Source organism: Ictidomys tridecemlineatus, chromosome 3, assembly GCF_052094955.1.
Source record: "Ictidomys tridecemlineatus isolate mIctTri1 chromosome 3, mIctTri1.hap1, whole genome shotgun sequence".
Classification (NCBI taxonomy): domain Eukaryota; kingdom Metazoa; phylum Chordata; class Mammalia; order Rodentia; family Sciuridae; genus Ictidomys; species Ictidomys tridecemlineatus.
In genome coordinates this window covers 140,977,558-140,995,354 of record NC_135479.1, presented here as the reverse complement: position 1 = coordinate 140,995,354, position 17,797 = coordinate 140,977,558, and the positions used below count along the sequence as shown (strand labels likewise).

At 40.6% G+C, this 17,797-nt stretch overlaps 1 protein-coding gene across 6 annotated transcripts in view; it reads right to left on the bottom strand.

Annotated features, from left to right (window-relative positions):
• Nucleotides 1–154: 154 nt before the first annotated feature.
• The window catches only part of Slc51a (solute carrier family 51 member A), an 18,231-nt gene continuing 588 nt past the window's right edge, over nt 155–17,797 (bottom strand). The window contains exons 1-9 of one of the 6 annotated variants that reach the window (XM_078043988.1): nt 15,146–15,290; nt 14,891–14,993; nt 4,926–5,080; nt 4,117–4,190; nt 3,564–3,722; nt 2,914–3,025; nt 2,498–2,644; nt 1,037–1,142; nt 155–533 (exon numbers count right to left, since the gene is read on the bottom strand). In XM_078043988.1, the coding sequence (XP_077900114.1) occupies nt 397–533; nt 1,037–1,142; nt 2,498–2,644; nt 2,914–3,025; nt 3,564–3,722; nt 4,117–4,190; nt 4,926–5,045 (855 nt within the window). In that variant the 5' untranslated portion in view covers nt 5,046–5,080; nt 14,891–14,993; nt 15,146–15,290 and the 3' untranslated portion in view covers nt 155–396. Of the gene's footprint in view, nt 534–1,036; nt 1,143–2,497; nt 2,645–2,913; nt 3,026–3,563; nt 3,723–4,116; nt 4,191–4,925; nt 5,081–14,890; nt 15,295–17,464; nt 17,560–17,797 lie in introns of those variants that run through there. The other 5 variants (XM_078043987.1, XM_040270241.2, XM_078043985.1 and 2 more) reach the window with 5 other exon arrangements.

Here is a 17,797-nt window from a genome sequence, read left to right as displayed (position 1 = left end):
GCCCAGCCAAGGTCTTCTCCTGTTATTATATCAAACAACAACTGTATATTCTTCCTCCTCTCTTCTGCTTTGAAAAAATTCAGAGTGAACTTTCAGCATACAAATTTTCAGGGTTAATAATTAGTGGCATCCACAGAGGCAATGTGCCTAGTAGTTACAGAGTTTCAGATTGTATCCTGTTTATTACAAAACTTAAAATACCTTTCCTGGGCAATATCCAAAACAGTTTCATTCTACTGCATAATTTGCCTTCATCTCTATAGTCAAATGTAATCCGTTAGCTTGTGCTGACAATGAGATTCTTTCCCATTTGGTGAAGGTGAGGGACAGCAAAGAAATCTCATGTTCTCCAAATGCGTACAGCATCTCTCCCCATCATTGTCCAAGCCATTCTCCTCAGGCTTTGAGGTTCAAGTCCTGGTCTGGAGACGAGAAAGTTTCATACCCAACCTTGTGGTCTTTTCTTCGGTAGTACATTCGTGTCAACACAGTCATCAGGAAAGTCTCCAGTATAAGGAGGTGACAATTCATCACTGCAGTGTGAGATGAAATATAACATTGGTTATGCTAAGTTTTAAAGGTGGTAGATATCCCACTTACAGTCTGGTGTCTGAGTTAAGCAAGTTTCTCCCATTTATCCCCACACCAGGACATAGAGATACTGTCATAAGCAACAAAGTAGATTAATGGTAGAACTAGAATCAGACTTGGCTCTCTACCTTCTGTGATCTAATGCTCATACTTATGTGTTAATCAGTATGACCTACATTCAACTCACTCTCATTCCTCTCCCAGGAGTTAGACGTTAAACCCATGGCTTCCTGTATTAGCCATCAGGGCTAGTCTCAAGCTGTGGAACTGCAGTTCTCTGTGTGATTAATGAGGTTAGTCAAAGCCTCTGCCCAGATTTATTTTATTGGAGACCTCTTTTCTGAGAAGTCAGGCTGGCCTAACCTCTTGTCCGAGATCTTCTCTTTTCCTAACCCTCTCCTATCTCATCCATCTCACAATGGGATAGGAGCCCGTATATGCTTACCTTGAGACCTGGTTTTAGAGGAAAATGGAGGTGAACAAGCAATCTGTCCACCATTGGCCAATATGGAGAAAATGGCAGGCTGCAGGGCAGTCATGATGAGAAGCATCTACAAAACAGAAGAGAGGGGATGGGTGGAAGGGGCTTGCCAGCCAGGTTGCTGAAGCTAGGACTTGTCCTTCCATTATGGTTTTGGCCCACCATTAGATCTGTATAGCTAAGAGGGTTGAGATTCACACTTGATGAAATATTTATGGAATTTTAATCTTTAGCAAGTTACAATCTCACCTTCTATCCAATATTTTAATAAGAGTTGCTCACAAGAAACAAGAACTTATTTCCTTAATAACTGATGGACACTTGGGGGTAAAAAAAAATCAGAAGAGGTGAATAAATGTGTCTTTCAGAGAATTTTCGGAAGAGGTTTTAAAATAAAGAGGCAGTGTGATGAAAAGAAGGAATGTGGGCTTGGGAGTTAGACCTGGAGTCTAGCTCCATCCCTCATTTGCCCCTGAGCAAGCCTCATCACACCTATGGGTCTCAGTGCCCTGCTTTGTAAAACAGAAATGTTAATGAGCTCTGGATTACTGTGAAAAGTTACATGTAATATACATGGTGTGGAGTAATTAATAGTTATAGCTGTAATAATGCTACTGTTAGTGGCATTGACAGATTATAAGACTTTAGGAAGTAATTGGTAGAAAAAAAATTTAAGGGTTCTATAATACATGTATTATAGGTTGAATTGTGTCTGCCCAAAAGATATGTTGAAGTACTGATCTCAGTACCCCAGAGTGTGACATGATAGGGTGATTAGGTAAGAGGAGGTCATAATGGAATAGGGTGGGCCCCTAATCTAATAGGACTGGTGTCATAAAAACAGAAGAGACACTAGACACATGAAGAGAGAGCATCATGTGATGGTGGGGGCAGAAACTGGAGTGATGCAGCTGCTGGCCACCATCAGAGAAGAGGAGGACAGGTGCAAGGTTCTCCCTGACAGGTTTCAGAGGAGTGTGGCCCTGTTGACACATTGATTTTGGACTTCTGGCCTCCAGAACCCTGAGACAATACATTTCTGTTGTTTTAAGCCACCTGTTTGTGGTATTTTGTTACAGCTACCCTAAGAGACTACTATAGCACAGAAAGGTATAAAATAAGGAGGGGAGGGGCTGGGGTTATGGCTCAGTGGTAGATCACTTGCCTAGCACATGTGAGGCACTGGGTTTGATCCTCAGCACCATATAAAAATAAAATAAAGGTATTAAAATGTATTAAAATAAAAAAGGAGGGGAAAGACCACAGTTTAAGAGAATCCCACAGGGAACCCACAGTTTAAGAGGAAGATCCTCAGTGCTGCTTTTAGCCTGTAGTCTCACCTCCTAACCCCAATCATCTGTAGACAGGAGGATCAAGAGTTCAAAGCCAGCCTCAAATATTTTTCCCTCCCCAAGGCATAGTTACCTGGAAAAGAACAAATTTGGCTCCCATGTTCTGCTCACCCAGGTGCAGCTTAGCTTGACGGAAAAGGATGGCCAGGGCCCAGAGAGCCATCAAGGTGGACACACCAAGTAAAGTGTTGATCCATAAAGCTGTGCTCTTCTCAGAAATCTGTTGGCAGACCAGAAAATAGTCAGTGGGGGAGGCAAGCTTTTTTCTCCTTTTATTTCTCCCCTCCCATGTGAGGAAAGTTGTTTAAAAGCCCAAAGCCTTGGCCTATTCCAGTCTCATCTCTCCCTCTCAGATCCCTGAGCCTCTACTTTTCCACAGCCATCCTGACCCTGAGGCCCTGTATCAGAGGATGCTGGCTCCAGCTATTTCTAGAGCTCAAGAGTACTAAATGAGTCTTGGACTTTGCTACCCCCTTACTCCTGGCTTACATCTGCTGGATCATAGATGCCATCAGGGATGAGGAACAGTCCCACCAGGCTCAGTGTTATCTTGAAGAAGGCATATTGGAAAGGGCCCAATATTAGCAGCTGAAGCTTCTTTCTGAGGAGGGAAGAGGGTTAGGAAGATGAACCCACAAACTACGCACCTCAAGACCTGCCAACTTCCTCACTGGGCTCCAGGGCTGAAGCTAGACAGATGACACAGATACTAAAATGGATGGGGATACAGGAAGAAGCCGGGATTGAGAGCACTGGGAACTCTCCTTGCCTCCCATTTATCTGTAGGCTAGAATTCTGCTTTTTGAGCAAGAATGATCAAAACGCAGTGTTTACCTCAAACTAGTAATCAAAATGGGCAGAAGGGGGCAAGTAAATGGCCCAAAGTCCAGTTCTCTCTCTATGGTTAAAGTTTGTGGGGAAGTGGACTGAAGTTTAGGAGCCTTCCTTCTTTTTCTGGGGAATGGATGCCCATTGTGGGTCCTGGATGTGGGATGCCCACCCCTTTATCACTGGCTTTGTCCTATACAAGACTAACTTTAAGAACCTTGAAGGAGAGCTACAGAGCCAAAAGAAGCTCTTGAGGGGATGTAGAAAGAGGATGCTCACCTGTTTCAGGATGCCTCTCCCTTCTGCCTTACCTGGTGAGCAAGAGTGGAGGACAGCAGGGGCAGCAACAGCAGCAGGGGCCTGTATGAACCCTCATTGGGGTGTCCTTCAGAGCTCTCAATACTGCCTCCTTACCACCAAAGCCTTCTACCATGACCAGCATGAGCAGGTAAAAGCACACAGCATAAAACCTGGGATGGGGGGAGATTGGGATTGCAAGTGGTGTGGTGGGGACAGCAGAGGGGACATCCCTTACTGCTAAAGAGAGAAAGGTTATGGGGAGAGTTGGTGTTTACTGAGGGGAAGACCATAGAGGCTGACATTCTGGATTTGTAACCCAAGAGGAGTGAGAGAGAGGACAGAGTCAAGAGGACTGGGAAGGTGGGAATCTGGGGACCAGGGAAGAAAAGAGGTGACTGAGGAATTGCCAAAATAAGGTACTCCCTAAATAGACCAGAAAGTTGAGCTTTGAATTAGCATAGATTGGGAAGGGCTGGATTCATAACTGGCATTAAGAAATGGACTCTGAAGTCCTGGGGAGACGGAAATGCCCAACCAGAGGTGAGGGTGGGGCTGAACACTCACGAGGTTATGGCCATCTCCACAAGCATGAGGGAACGAGGGATCCAGAGACCAAAGCAACAGAACACAGACACTACCTGTTTGCAGAGGAGCAAGAACAGGTTAGGGCAGGGAGGGACATATCTCCAACCTATTGTGACAAGGCCTCAAGGAAGCAAGACATATTCATTTGAGGTGCCAGTCCTTAAAAATTGCTGCTGGGGGGGGGGGGGTTTGAGGGTATGCTCAGCATTTACAAGGCCCTTGGTTCCATCCCATCACACAAAGTTGCAGCTGGAAAAATAAGGACCAATATAACTGGGTACAATGGTGCATGCCTATAATCCCAGTGGCTTGGGAGGCTGAGGCAGGATCAAGAGTTCAAAGCCAGCCTCAGCAAAAGCGAGGCGCTAAGCAATTGAGTGAGACCCTGTCTCCAAATAAAATACAAAATAGGGCTGGGGATGTGGCTCAGTGGTTGAGTGCCCTTGAGTTCAATCCCTCGTTTAAAAAAAAAAAATTATACACACACACACACACACTTACTTAACAAAAGATACTCTCTCAACTTAGCAAGACACTCAAAGCTAAAAATAAAAAAGGACTGGGGATGTAGCTCAATGATAAAGTGACCTTGATTAAAGCCCCAGTAACAAAAGAAAAAAGAATTGTCTATTGGCTTTCCCAGTCAGGGGAGCTTAGATTATATCCCCCTCCCCGCAGGTAGTGGCAGGCAACTCTCTGCTGACAGGAAGTGTTCATTTAAAGAAATTCTCAAAATGATCCCTTTCTCCTTTCTAGTCCCTCCCAAAGGGCAGCTAAAGGGCCCTCACCGTGGGTGCAGAGCTGCTCCAGAGTAGAGTCCTTCTCTTGATAGGGCAATGGGTGTTCTTGTACAGATAGACGGCATCCTCCAGGAAGATGGCAATTGAACCCAGGGAAAGAGAGGTCATGATGGCCAGGAGGGTAATTTCCACAGGGCCCGACGCTAGAGTAGAAGGGCAAGGTAGATTCCAGTGAGTTTGAGAGAGGAATTTGGGGATATGGAGAAAAAAGATAACTGAGTCTCAAAAAAGAAGCACCCACTAACCACTAAGTGTAAGATCTGACCATGAACCCTTGGAATGCAAAACAAGCAACTGTGAGCAACCCAGTCCATGTCCTTGGACACTAAAAGTAAAACAATGTTAGAGCAATATAATCGCAGGGAAAACTGACATAAAATGCATAGCTGCCCTGATTCTACCTCTAGTTCCAGCCCCTTGGTACTGTCTCTCTATAAATATAATTACCTCAGACCAAGGGGTTGCTGCTTCTTGCTCTCAAAATGGCCCCCATTCTTCCTTGAATGTGTCTCTGCTTTCCCAAATTAAACTGTCTATGCCTCTGACACATCCTTAAATTCATTTCTGCAATGTCAAGAACCCCACTCATCCTGAGTTGAGGTCTCTCTCTCAGGAACTCCTTAGATCTCCTCTGGTGACAAGCTGAAGACTGAATACTGCTCCAATAGTCACTGTGAGTTAACATTAACACTGGTTTTGCTCCTTTATTAAGAAGGGATTTGGGGCTGGGACTCAATGGTAGAGCGTTCGCCTTGCATGTGCAAGACCCTGGGTTCAATCCTCAGCACCATATAAAAATAAAATAACTGAAATAAAGGTATTGTGTCCAACTACAACTAAAAATAAATAAATATATATATATATATATATATATATATATATATATATTTTTTTTTTTTTTTTTAAAAAGGGGATTTGACTGGGGATGTAAAATCAGTGGTAAAGTTCTTGCTTAGCTCAAGGCCCTGGGTTCTTTGCACAGCACCATCCAAAAAAGAAAGAAAGACTTTGACTTTTTGTCCTTGAAATTTTTAAGTAATTTTAATGGACAAAATTTGTAGATATATGGTATACAACATATTTTTATAAATCTTTGCATTGTGGAATGGTGAAATCAATCTAATACATTCAACACCTCACGTATTTATATTTTGTTATGGTGAGAACATTTAAAATTTATTCTCAGCAATTTTCAAGAATATAATACATTTTTATTATTTATAATCACCATATTATACAACAGATCTCTTGAATTTATTCCTCATCTGAAATTTTGTATACTTTGGCCAATATCTCTCTAATACTCCACTCTCTGCCCAATTATTAGTTCAAATTTTTCAGATTTCACATTTGAGATCTTTTCTCTTTCTGTGCCCGACTTATTTCTGTTAATATAATGTTCTCCATGTTTGTCCATGTTGTTGCTGACATGATTTTATTGTGTAAAGACACCACATTTCCTTTATCTATTCATCTATTGGTAAACACTAGATTGATTCCAAATCTGGGTTCTTATGAATAGAGCTGCAATAAACACAGAGGTGCATCTTCCTTGAAACTTTTTCCCCCCAGTACCAGGGATTGAACCCACTAAGCACTTAACCACTAAGCCACATTCCCAGTCATTTTTATTATGGCTTTTCTTGAATTTGTTTTTTAAATTTTTGTGTAGTTGTACATAATGCCTTTATTTTATTTGTTTATTTTTATGTAGTGCTAAGGATAAAACCCAGAGCCTTATATGTGCTAGGCAAGTGCTCTGCCACTGAGCTATAGCCCCACCCCACCCCCTTTTTTTGGAAACCTTTGAAACACAAAGATGACAGGATTTTTCTTTATTTTGGGGCAGGGAATTGAACTCGGGGGCACTTGGCCACTGAGCCACATCCCCAGCCCTATTTTGTATTTTAGAGACAGGGTCTCACTGAGTTGCCTAGCACCTTGCTTTTGCTGAGGCTGGCTTTGAACTCACAATCCTCCTGTCTTAGCCTCCCAAGCTGCTGGAATTACAGGCATGTACCACTGCACCCAGCACAACAGAGAATTTTTTTACATAATTCTTCAGTTATGCAACTGTGTGTGTATGTGTGAACAAAATGATCATGAACATACACATAAAGCCTACCATACATCAAAATAATTCTGGATGAGTTAAGGAGATAAGTCTTTAAAATTAAATAGGGAAAATAGAAAAAGAACAGAATTTTATTTTCATTAAAACTTTAAAGAAAGGAAGATCATCCTAAGCATTACAGAAATCCAAGAAATCACAAATAGAATGATGGTCAAATTCAATGCAAAAACGTAAAACTCTGGGATGGGGATAAAAAAAGGCAACAAACAAACTGGAGGACTTTTTTTTTGTAAGCTGGGGAATTGAACTTAGGGGCACTTTATTACTGAACTACATCCCTGAGCATTTTTATTTTGAGACAGGTTCTTGCCAAGTTGCTCAGGTTGGTCTGAAATTTGCCATCCTCCTGCCTCCACTTCCTGAATAGCTGGAATTACAAATGTAGACTACCATGCTCAGCTGAAGGAAAATGTTTTTAATAAATGTGCAATCAAGTTTAAGATAATTATTATATAAACAAAATTGATAACAAAAACAGGAGGCTTTTGCTGAGAAACTGAAAAATGATATTGACACACTTCAGGGCAATGGGAAAATATTGAACCTGCTGAGTAGCTAGAGAAAAGCAAAATAGTAATGATATATTTTTAGTCTATTACAGGATAATGTTTATAATATTATTGATTAATAGTCTTAAATCAGAAACAACCTAAATATCCAACAATATTGTAATTTTTGAGTAAACTGCCCAATAAAATATTATTCAGTCCATAAAAAATGTGTGCACACCATAAAAATCTTTGCAAAGTGTGTAATAATATTTAAAAATTTTTTTTTAGTTGTTGATGGACCTTTATTTATTTATTTATTTGTATGCGATGCTGAGAATCAAACCTAGTGCCTCACACATGCTAGGCAAGCACTTTGCCACTGAGCCACAACCCTAGCTCAAATTATTTTCTTTATTATGATTGCATTTTCCTTTCTTAAAAAATAATTTTTAGTAGTTTACGGACCTTTATTTTATTCATTCATTTATATGCAGTGCTGAGAATTGAACCCAGTGCCTCACACATATGAGGCAAGTGCTCTACCACTGAGCCACCATCCCAGCCCTGTAATATTTTTAAAAATATATTAACAGATCTGCATATTTTTGGTCACCTGATTTATGACAAAGGTGCCCACACAGTTTGGTAGTATCTATTAAAACCAGTCATACCTTAGACTTAGCAATTCTATTCCTGGATACATATTCAATAGAATAGAGGACTTATAACCACCACAAAGATGTTCAGAGCAACATTATTCATAATGGTCCCAACTGGAAGCAATGTTTTTCAATAAAAATACAGATAACTGCATGGCAATATATTTTCACAATGGAACATTATGTGGCAATAAAAAGAAACAAATTGCTGAAACACTCAACAAAACAATTAATTGTTAAGGAAGTCAGAGTACATATTGTCCAATTATATTTTTTAAATATTTATTCTTTAGTTGTAGTTGGACACAATACCTTTATTTTATTTATTTTTATACGGTGCTGAGGATCAAACCCAGGGCCTCGTATGTGCTAAGTGAGCGCTCTACCCCAGCCCCAGCCCCTGTCCAATTATTTTTATAGCAAGTTGAAGAATAAGAAAATTGATCTATAGAGATGATTAACATTAGACTATGGGGCTTTGGAGGAATATCAACTAGGAGAAGAACAGAGATCCTTCTGGATGCTGAAGATGTTTTTAATATTTTTCTGATAGTTGTTACATAGATTTTCATGGGTAAAAATTCATCAGCTACATACTTCTGATCATTGCCCTTTACTATCTGTAAGATATGAGTGGAAAAAAATATCAACAAAGGAGAAGTAAAATTACAACTATATTTAAAGGATTTGGTTGGGGAGAGAGGAATACAAAACAGCTAAAGAGTGGGAAATTAATACTTTATCTTACAAAACAAAGTCAACAACCAGGCCTGGTGGCACATAGCTGTAATCCCAGCAGCTCAGCAATGGCAAGGCATTAAGCAACTCAGTGAGACTCTATCTCTAAATAAAATTTTAAAAGGGCTGGGGATATGGTTCAGTGGCCTAGTGCCCTATGTTCAATCTCTGGTACCAAAATAAATAAATAAAAAGTCAACAAATGCCATCCATACTTGACAGAACAAGAAATAAACTATAGATATATGAAGCTATCCATATCCAACTAAAATTATTGACATTCTTATGTGGAGAAAATGGAAAAAGGTTGATGCTAAGTGAAATGAATCCTCATGGAGGCAGCCACTGATGTTGTTGAAAATTAAAACCCCAGGAAAGGATGGTATACAAATATTGGTGATTTGAAGGTAGTGTTAGGTAGGAGTTCGGGGACACTAAGATGGCAGAGAGAGGGTATTAGAAAGAAATCACTAGAGGACAAGAAAAGTTCTGGCCCTGTTTACCATAAATCCCCTCTGAGGTCTAATCACCATGACAGCTCCTGACACAGGTTTAAATTTTAAAATGACCAATGGGGGTAAAGAGGGCAGTATTCTAATTAAGTTTTCTAATGTAACAAATGGAGGGGGTGGATTGGAAAATATTCTAATCAGGTATCATAAGATAACCAATGGGAGCCAATGAGGTAAGGTCTTCAATCAGGTCTGTACAGGGAAAAGAAAACCCCACAGTTCAGGATATAAGACCCTAATTTCCAGATACTGGGGCCTTGACATCTGTCTGTTTCTCTGTCTCTCTCTACCTACTCCTAACAGAGTATTATGTCCACCTCCAATAAATCTATACTTTATCTGTTACTTTCGTGTATCTTGCTTAATTCTTTGTTCGGGCCACCAAGGAACTGAATTTCGACTGGACATCCCAATGGTAACAGGAGCAGAGGACTCATCAGCTAAGAGTTAGAAGCAGTTGTCTTTGAGGAAAAAGAAATGAGAATGAATAGGTCAGGAGCTTGCTGATTTTTATTAGTAGTTGTTTTGTACTAGATGACTTTTCAACCATGTTCATGTGTTACATGCTCATGTGTTACATGAACATTGTATCGAAGGATACAATAAAAATTTAAAAAGTCACTGCACAGAAAAATACCTATGATACTTTAAAAAACATTTAGCAATTGTTGTTTTGGAGTGATAACACTGTAGGTGATTTTTATCTTCCAATTTTCTGTTTTTTCTTTTGTATTTTTCAATTATTTTTATATTGCATATTTTATTCATATTTTATTTGTACTAGGGATTGAACCTGGGGCATTCCAAGCTACATCCCCATCCCTTTTTATTTTCTATTTTGAGACAAGGGCTCCCTAAGTCTGCCTGTCCAGATTGGTTTCAAACTTGTAATCTTCCTGCCTTAACCTCCTGAGTAGCTGGGATTATTGGCAATGAATATGCATTTTAGAACAAAAATAAGCTTTTTAAGAAAAGAACATATGTGGCTGGGCACTGTTGTACATGCCTGTAATCCCAAGAATTCAGGAGGCTGAGGCAGGAGGATCATGAGTTCAAAGCCAGCCTCAGCAACTTAGTGAGACCCTGTCTCTAAATAAAATATGAAAAAGGGGCTGAGAATATAGCTCAGTAGTCAAGCGCCCTTGGGTTCAATCTCTGGTACCAAAAAAAGAAGAAAAAACCCACTTTTTTCCAAATATATAATAATGTGAAAAAATTCATATGATGCCATGCTTATAAAAACAGGACATAAAAATTGTAGGTGTAGTATGGTTTCTACAAATGTTAAATAAAAACTTAGAAAAGGGAAATCACACTAAGATATTCTCAATGCCTGACTTGGTTGGACAATTGATTTTTTTTCTTTTTGTTTTTTTTCAAATTTACTGAAGCCAGATTATTTTCATAGTAGAAATATTTGGTTAAAAAATAATAATAAAGTCAAAGTCCAGAGAGGAAAAAGCAAAAGTTACTTCAGTAGATCTCTAAAAATCTATGTTTGAATTATTGGGAGTCTCTGCCACTGGGCTCTCTGCCCCTCTCTCACTCAGCTCCTGTCCTCTGCTGAGCTAGAAGTGGCCTTCCACAAGCCATCCACGCCAAAGCTTTTCCCAGCCTTCAGGAACCAGGGTCCCCCTCCTCCTGGTTCCTCTCCTGACCTCAACCCCAGATCTTCTTAGTTCTCACCCTCTCCCATACCCTGTGTTCTCCAGACTTCAAGGAAGTCATGTTAAATGGTACAAGCCCGACACATGTGGAAGCTAGAAATGTCAAAATCAAAGTAGAATAGTGATTACTAAGGCTAGGAAGGAAGCGGGGACCTGGCCACAGAGGAAAGGTAGATAGCGAGTACTGCAACACCTGTTAGGAGGGACAAACAAGTTCAGTGTCAAATGACTGTAGCTCACAAAAACCTGGTATATATTTTATGAAGGAGTTGAGTAGATGAGCTTGAGGTCTCCAAAAATAAGGAAATCATATGAAGATGGAAATGCTAATTACCCTGATTTGATCGATACACATTGCACACACATCTTGAAACATCACACTGTATCTCACAAATGTGTACAAGTATTATGCGTTAATTAAAAAAAAAATCACTGCAGCTCAGCTCCTCCCTGGGTGTCAAGGCTTGGGATCTTGCTGCCACTCTTTCAACTTCCCACCAACCACTCTGAGCCATTCCTGCCTCTAGGACTTTCTCCTTGGCCTCTGCTTTTCTCCCTGAGCTCTGTATCACTGAGCTCTTGGCTCCTGCTCCCGCACTCAGGGGCAGCAGCCTGCGCTGACAGTCCTGTGTGATTTGGCCACATCACAGTAAGGTCATTTGCATAGCTGTTTTCTTGTTTTCATCTGCCTCCACTTGGAGGCAGAGGCTTTGTCTGTCAGGCTTGCTCTGTGTTCTGTCTCCTAGTTCCTGCAACAGTAACTATTCTATACCTATTTGTTGAAAGAAAGAACCCTGTAGGAACTCCTATCACCATCCCCATTTTATAGGCTTTTTCAGGAAACTATAGACTTAGAGAGTCAAGCACTTTGTCAATGAGACACTGCCTAGAAGTGAAGATGAGATTTAAACCTGAGGTTCCTGATGTCAAGTCCATACTCTTAACCATCACCGACAGACTTTGGGTACATGTGTACATAGTTAGGGGAGGGAAAATCAACTGCGACCCAAAGTTCAAGTTTATAAAGTAAGGGTAGAGTATTGACTGCCAACAGAAAAAATGATTTGCAGTTTCTTATACCTGCCGCTTTGGTCCTCTGTTCTTTTCATACTTGCAGTATTTACAGGTTTTTGTATCCACTTCCACAGTGCAAAAGCGAAGAAAAACAGAAAAATTCCTTAGCATCCATTAGCTCATTTATCCTTTAGAAGACTGATCTCTCCCTTACTTTTCTGATCTAACCCAGTTCTTCTCAAAATGTGTTTTAATAGCTAAAATTGGGGGCAAAAATTATTCTATGGCTAAAGGATTTTTAGAAATGTATTGAACAGAATTTAACATGTTTTTTCTTTTTCTGCAGAGCATATTTAAGTTTCTAATTTGCTAATTTATAATGTGAATTTCCAAAAGGAAAGTATAGAATGCATCTTCTCCAAAACAATTTTCTATAGAACTCTATTTTCATGAAACACTCCTTGTAATTAATATTCCAAGGAAGACACTGGCATATGCTTGTCCAATTAATCATTTTGAACATATCTTTAGCAATTGTCAAATTTCCCACTGTTTCTGAAATAGTAATTTTTAATTTATTTTTTGCTGGGGATCACACATGTCAAGCAAATGGTCTACCACTGAGTCACATCTCCAGCCCTGAAGAAGACTTTTTAAATAATGAAAACAATATAATAACATTACATAAAATTTTGAAAGAATAGTCACTCATAATCCCAGCTTCCTACTAAAAACTTATTTCTGTTTTTTCACATTTTCTTTCTGGAGGTTAAGATTACAGGTTTTGGAGTCAGAGATAGTTGAATTCAAAGTAAAGTGCCACTTAACTGTTTACTCTATGGACAGATGAATTATTTTCTCATTAAATCACTTAGCAAAGTATGTGGTATACATTAGTTACTCAATAAAAAGTAGCTTTTAAAAGTATCTGATTTCCTGGGAGTGGTGGCACATGCCTATAATCCCAGTGGCTCAGGAGGCTGAGGCAGGAGGACTGCCAAGTTCAAAACCAGTCTCAGCAATTTAGCGAGACCCTGTCTCAAAATAAAAATTAAATAGAGCTGGGGATGTTGCTCAGTGGTTAAGCACCCTGGGTTTGATCCCTGGTATAAAACAACAACAACAATAACAAAAACCCAGCATCTGATTAAAGGGCCTACATGTTGTTGTTGTTGTTGTTGTTGTTGTTGTTATTATTGGTACTAGGGATTGGAACCAGAGGCGCTTAACCACTGAGCCACATCCCCAGCACTTTTTTATGTTATTTAGAGACAGGGTCTTGATAGGTTTCTTATGGCCTCACTAGGTTGCTGAGGCTGACTTTGAACTTGCAATCCTCCTACCTCAGCCTCTTGAACTGCTGGGATTATAGGCATGCGCCACTGCGCCTGACTTCTACATGTTTTATTATAATCACTGTGTTATATAAAATTACAGCTATTGTACTATATAAAATATTTTGTATTCTGTTTTTTATCACCTATCAGACATTTAAATTTTTTAAAAAATTTATTCTAGTAAGTTATGCATGACAGTAGAATATATATATGCACTTTGATACATTATACATAAATGGAGTATGATTTCTCATTTTTCTGATTGTAAATGTTGTTGAATCACATTGATCATGCAGTCATGTATGTACATAAAGTACAGACTTTTTTTCCCAGAGTAATAGCGATGAAATGATATTTCATTGTTTAATTGTAGTTCCCTGATTACTAGCAAAGGAGAGCTTTTTTGCACATATATTAGCCATTTGGGTTTCATCTTCTATGATTCGTCTGTTCATATACATTTGTCCATTTGGGGGGAGGGTACTGGGGATTGAACCTGGGGGTGCTTTACCACTGAGCCACATCCCTAAACTCCCTTTTTTATTTTTTAAATTTGAGACAGGGTCTCACTAAGTTGCTTAAGGCCTTGCTAATTTGCTGAAGCTGGCCTTGGACTTGAGATCCTCCTGCCTCAGCCTCCCAAATTGCTGGGATTACAGGCATGTGCTACCATGCCCAGCTATTTTATCCAATTTTGATTGGCTAACTTTTCTCATACTGACTATGCGAATCCTTTGTCCATTAGAAGTTTGAAAGCATTTTATCTTCCCCATTCTGTGGTTTGACTTTCAACAGCACTTTTAGTTAAATAGTTTTTTTTATCTTCATGTAGTCGATCTTCATGATCATTTGTGCTTTCTTGTTTTAAGAAATTATTCTCTATTGTCAATCATAAAAAATGTCTTTCTATATTATTTTTGTAAAAATGTTTGCATTTTACACTTAAGTACTTAATCTATCTGAATTAAAGCTACTCTAGAGCTAGTTTCCTATGGGCTATTGCAGAGCACCTCTTCTTAAAAGTCTATCTGGCCCAAGGGAGCATCCACTCATATGGTGACCATCTAAGGAAGAATAGCTGATTTCCGGACCTCCATTCTGTTGCTTTGTTTTATCTCTGGCCCTTTGCCATTATTGTCTTATTGCTTTAATTACTACAGCTTTATTATAACCCTTAATCTCTAGTAGGGTGGTTTTCCTCCATACACTTTTCCAAATTGTCTTGGCTTTCTTGACTCTTTCATATAAATTTTCAAATCAATCCATTAAAAAAACCAGTAAGGATTATAATCACAATCACATCATTAGCGTTTGAAATGTCAATTATTGAAAGATTTAATAGTTCTTCTGGAATACTTTTTCTTATATAACTATCTAAGAGCAGGACATGGTGATGCATACCTGTGATTCCAGCAGCTTAGGAGGCTGAGGCAGGAGGATCATGAGTTCAAAGCCAGTCTCAGGAATTTATCAAGGTTCTAAGCAACTCAGGGAGACCTTGACTCTAAACAAAATATTTTAAAAGGGGGCTAGGGGAGTGGCTCAGTGGTTAAGCACCCCTAGATTCAATCCCCAGTACAAAAACAAAAACAAAACAAACAAACTATTTAAGAAACAACAGCGTTTACCAAAGGAGTGAGGAAAGGGTTTATTTACCCCATTCTTCAGCCTCTGGTTCTCCTTTTCTTTCACTGCCATTGCCTTGAACCTACATTTACCTGTCTAAATATTTACCAGATCACCTGCTCCTTCTGCATTCCCCAACCCTCCCTTTCCTTTCCCAACACTTCTGTGACTCAGACTCTTCTATCACACTAATTGAGGACAGTAACCTCTCATTTATATCCCTGTTGCTCAAGGCTCTTCCCCTTGCAGTTCATCCTGATTACTGATTAACGGTCCTAAATCACTGTTTCATCCATCCCCTCCCAACACCACAGCCCTCACCAGCTGCTTCTGCCCACAGAATAAAGTACAACTCCTGGGTCTGATGCTCATCAGGCCCCACCTTACCTGCCCGACCCTCTCAATTGTCTTCTCCTCCTCCACCAGTAACCTTGAATTCTGCCTGATACGTTCCCTGCAGTATCTGGGAAGCCTGCCAATTCATTCTGTCCCCATCCCTGCTCCAGGAATGCCCAGTGCCTGCTCTTCACATCCCAGATCCCACCTGTTCCACCTGGATCAAGGCAGCTTGCTCAGCTCCCAGACCAGAATGGTCAACCTGTGTTGATCATCTTTGGTGTTTCTGTTTACAATTTTTTTAGCAAAGCAGTGTAAGAACTATTTTGTTATGTTAAGCGAGATTTCTCAACCTGAGGCTTTGGCCTAGATAATTCTTTGTTGTGGAGGGCTGTCCTCTGCACTGTTAGGAAGTAGGTGTGACAGCCTCCCTGGCATCTACCTACTGGATGGTATTCTCTGGTGTGGCAGTCAAAACTGTCTCCAGATATTGCCAAATGTCTGCTGGCCTGAGGTCTCACATGAGGAAAATTTGTGTCTCCTGCTGCACTCTTAAAACAGAAGCTTCCTGAAAAATGATTGTAGCTGTCAACTGTTGGCACTAACCGCTGAGCACCACCAGGCATCTCTGGACACTTTGGCAGTTGGCAACACTCTGGTTTAGAGCATCTGAAGGAGAGTTGTGCATAGCTCAGGGACATGCCCACATCTACCTCCCCAAGCACACTGACAGCAAGCACCCTGTTGCTCAGGAAGTCTATTCTGCACAGTGTCAACATCTGGAAGGAGGCTCAGGAAAGCATTAAGTGTACCACAGCAACATGATTCCTATTCAACATCTTAGAGGTGGTTTATCATGCAGCAAGATAACAAAACAAGATGTGTGTGTGTAAGTCACATTTGTTAGAAAGATGCAGAGCCATTTGATTCTCAGTGTTTTTTTGTGTCTAGGGAATGAACCAAGTCATATTCCATGCATTTCACTTTCTTTCTTTCTTCTTTTTTTTTTTTAACTCCATGTGCTATTATTATTATTTTTTAAACTCTTTTTTTTAAAATGTTTAGTTTTTAGGTGTAGATGGACTCAACACAATGCCTTTATTTTTATCTGGTGCTAAGAATTGAATCCGGGTCCTGCCCATGCTAGGTGAGCAATCTACTGCTAAGCCACAATCCCAGCCCACCATGTGCTATTATTTTTGTTTATTTCCTTTAAGTGGTGCTGAGGATTGAACCCAGTGCCTCACACATGCTAGGAGAGCACTCTACCACTGAGCTACAGCCCTAGCCCCTGCCTTTCACTTTCAAAAGCAATTGAGCAATACCCATCTAAATGGCCAATACTTTGAGAACTCTCTTTTCTTTCTTTCATAGTGGAAATCAACCCCAGGGGTGCTATCCCACTGAGCTGCATCCTAGCCCTTTTTATTTATTTTTGAGACAGGGTCTCACTAATTTGCCAAGACTGGCTTCAAACTTGTGATCATCCTGCTTCAGCCTCTTGAGTGACTGGGATTACAGGCGTGCACCACTGCACCCGGCCTGTGAGAACACTTTTATAGATTCATTTAAGTTGAGGTCATTACTCAAAGTAGCTTCCCCTCTAAGTGCTATGTACTCTTTTCTGAGAGGATGTTATGCAGCCTGCCTCTAGGGTACTTGGATCATTTGGACACCATCTTGAGACCCTTGAAAGCCCTGGAATCTAGAAAATGCTCCATGTTCCAGTGTCCACAATTTGAATATGCCTTGAGGCTAGGATCTGTGGAGGGCCCACCTCAGGTTTGTCTCCTGGGCTAGGTTGTCATGCCCCACTTTGGGCCTGCTGACTCCTCAGGGAATTGCCCTTCTCCAGGATATTAGTTATTATAAATACCATGCCAGTCATTCCCCAAAGTTGATCAGGCTGGCCGGCTCAGGACCCCTTCTCTTTTGCTCCCCCATCTGTCCTGACTTCCCTCAGGGATGTGTACCTCCTCTCTTCAGTGCCTTCTGGGGAGGGCCCTGACTCACCTCTCAGGAGCTGGGCTGCAGTGGGGGGGTGGGAGAAGCAGTCTGAAGGGATGCCATAGTTGGTTCTCAGCACCTCCAGAAGATCTTCTGTGTACCTAGAGAGACACCAGCTTGTGTTTGGAACCACTGGGTCTAAAGAAGGATGTGTGACCTTCACAAGCAGCATGTAACCCTTTTACCTGATACTTCTGCGCCCCTCCCCCCAGGGGGTTTGTTCATTTCCCCCTCAAGGTCCTGTTTCTTGGAGAGGGGAACTGGCTGGTTAGGATGGAGGGTGAGCTGCCAATTAGCTACAGGCAGGTCTGGCTGCAGTGCCCAAGGAGCCCACAATTC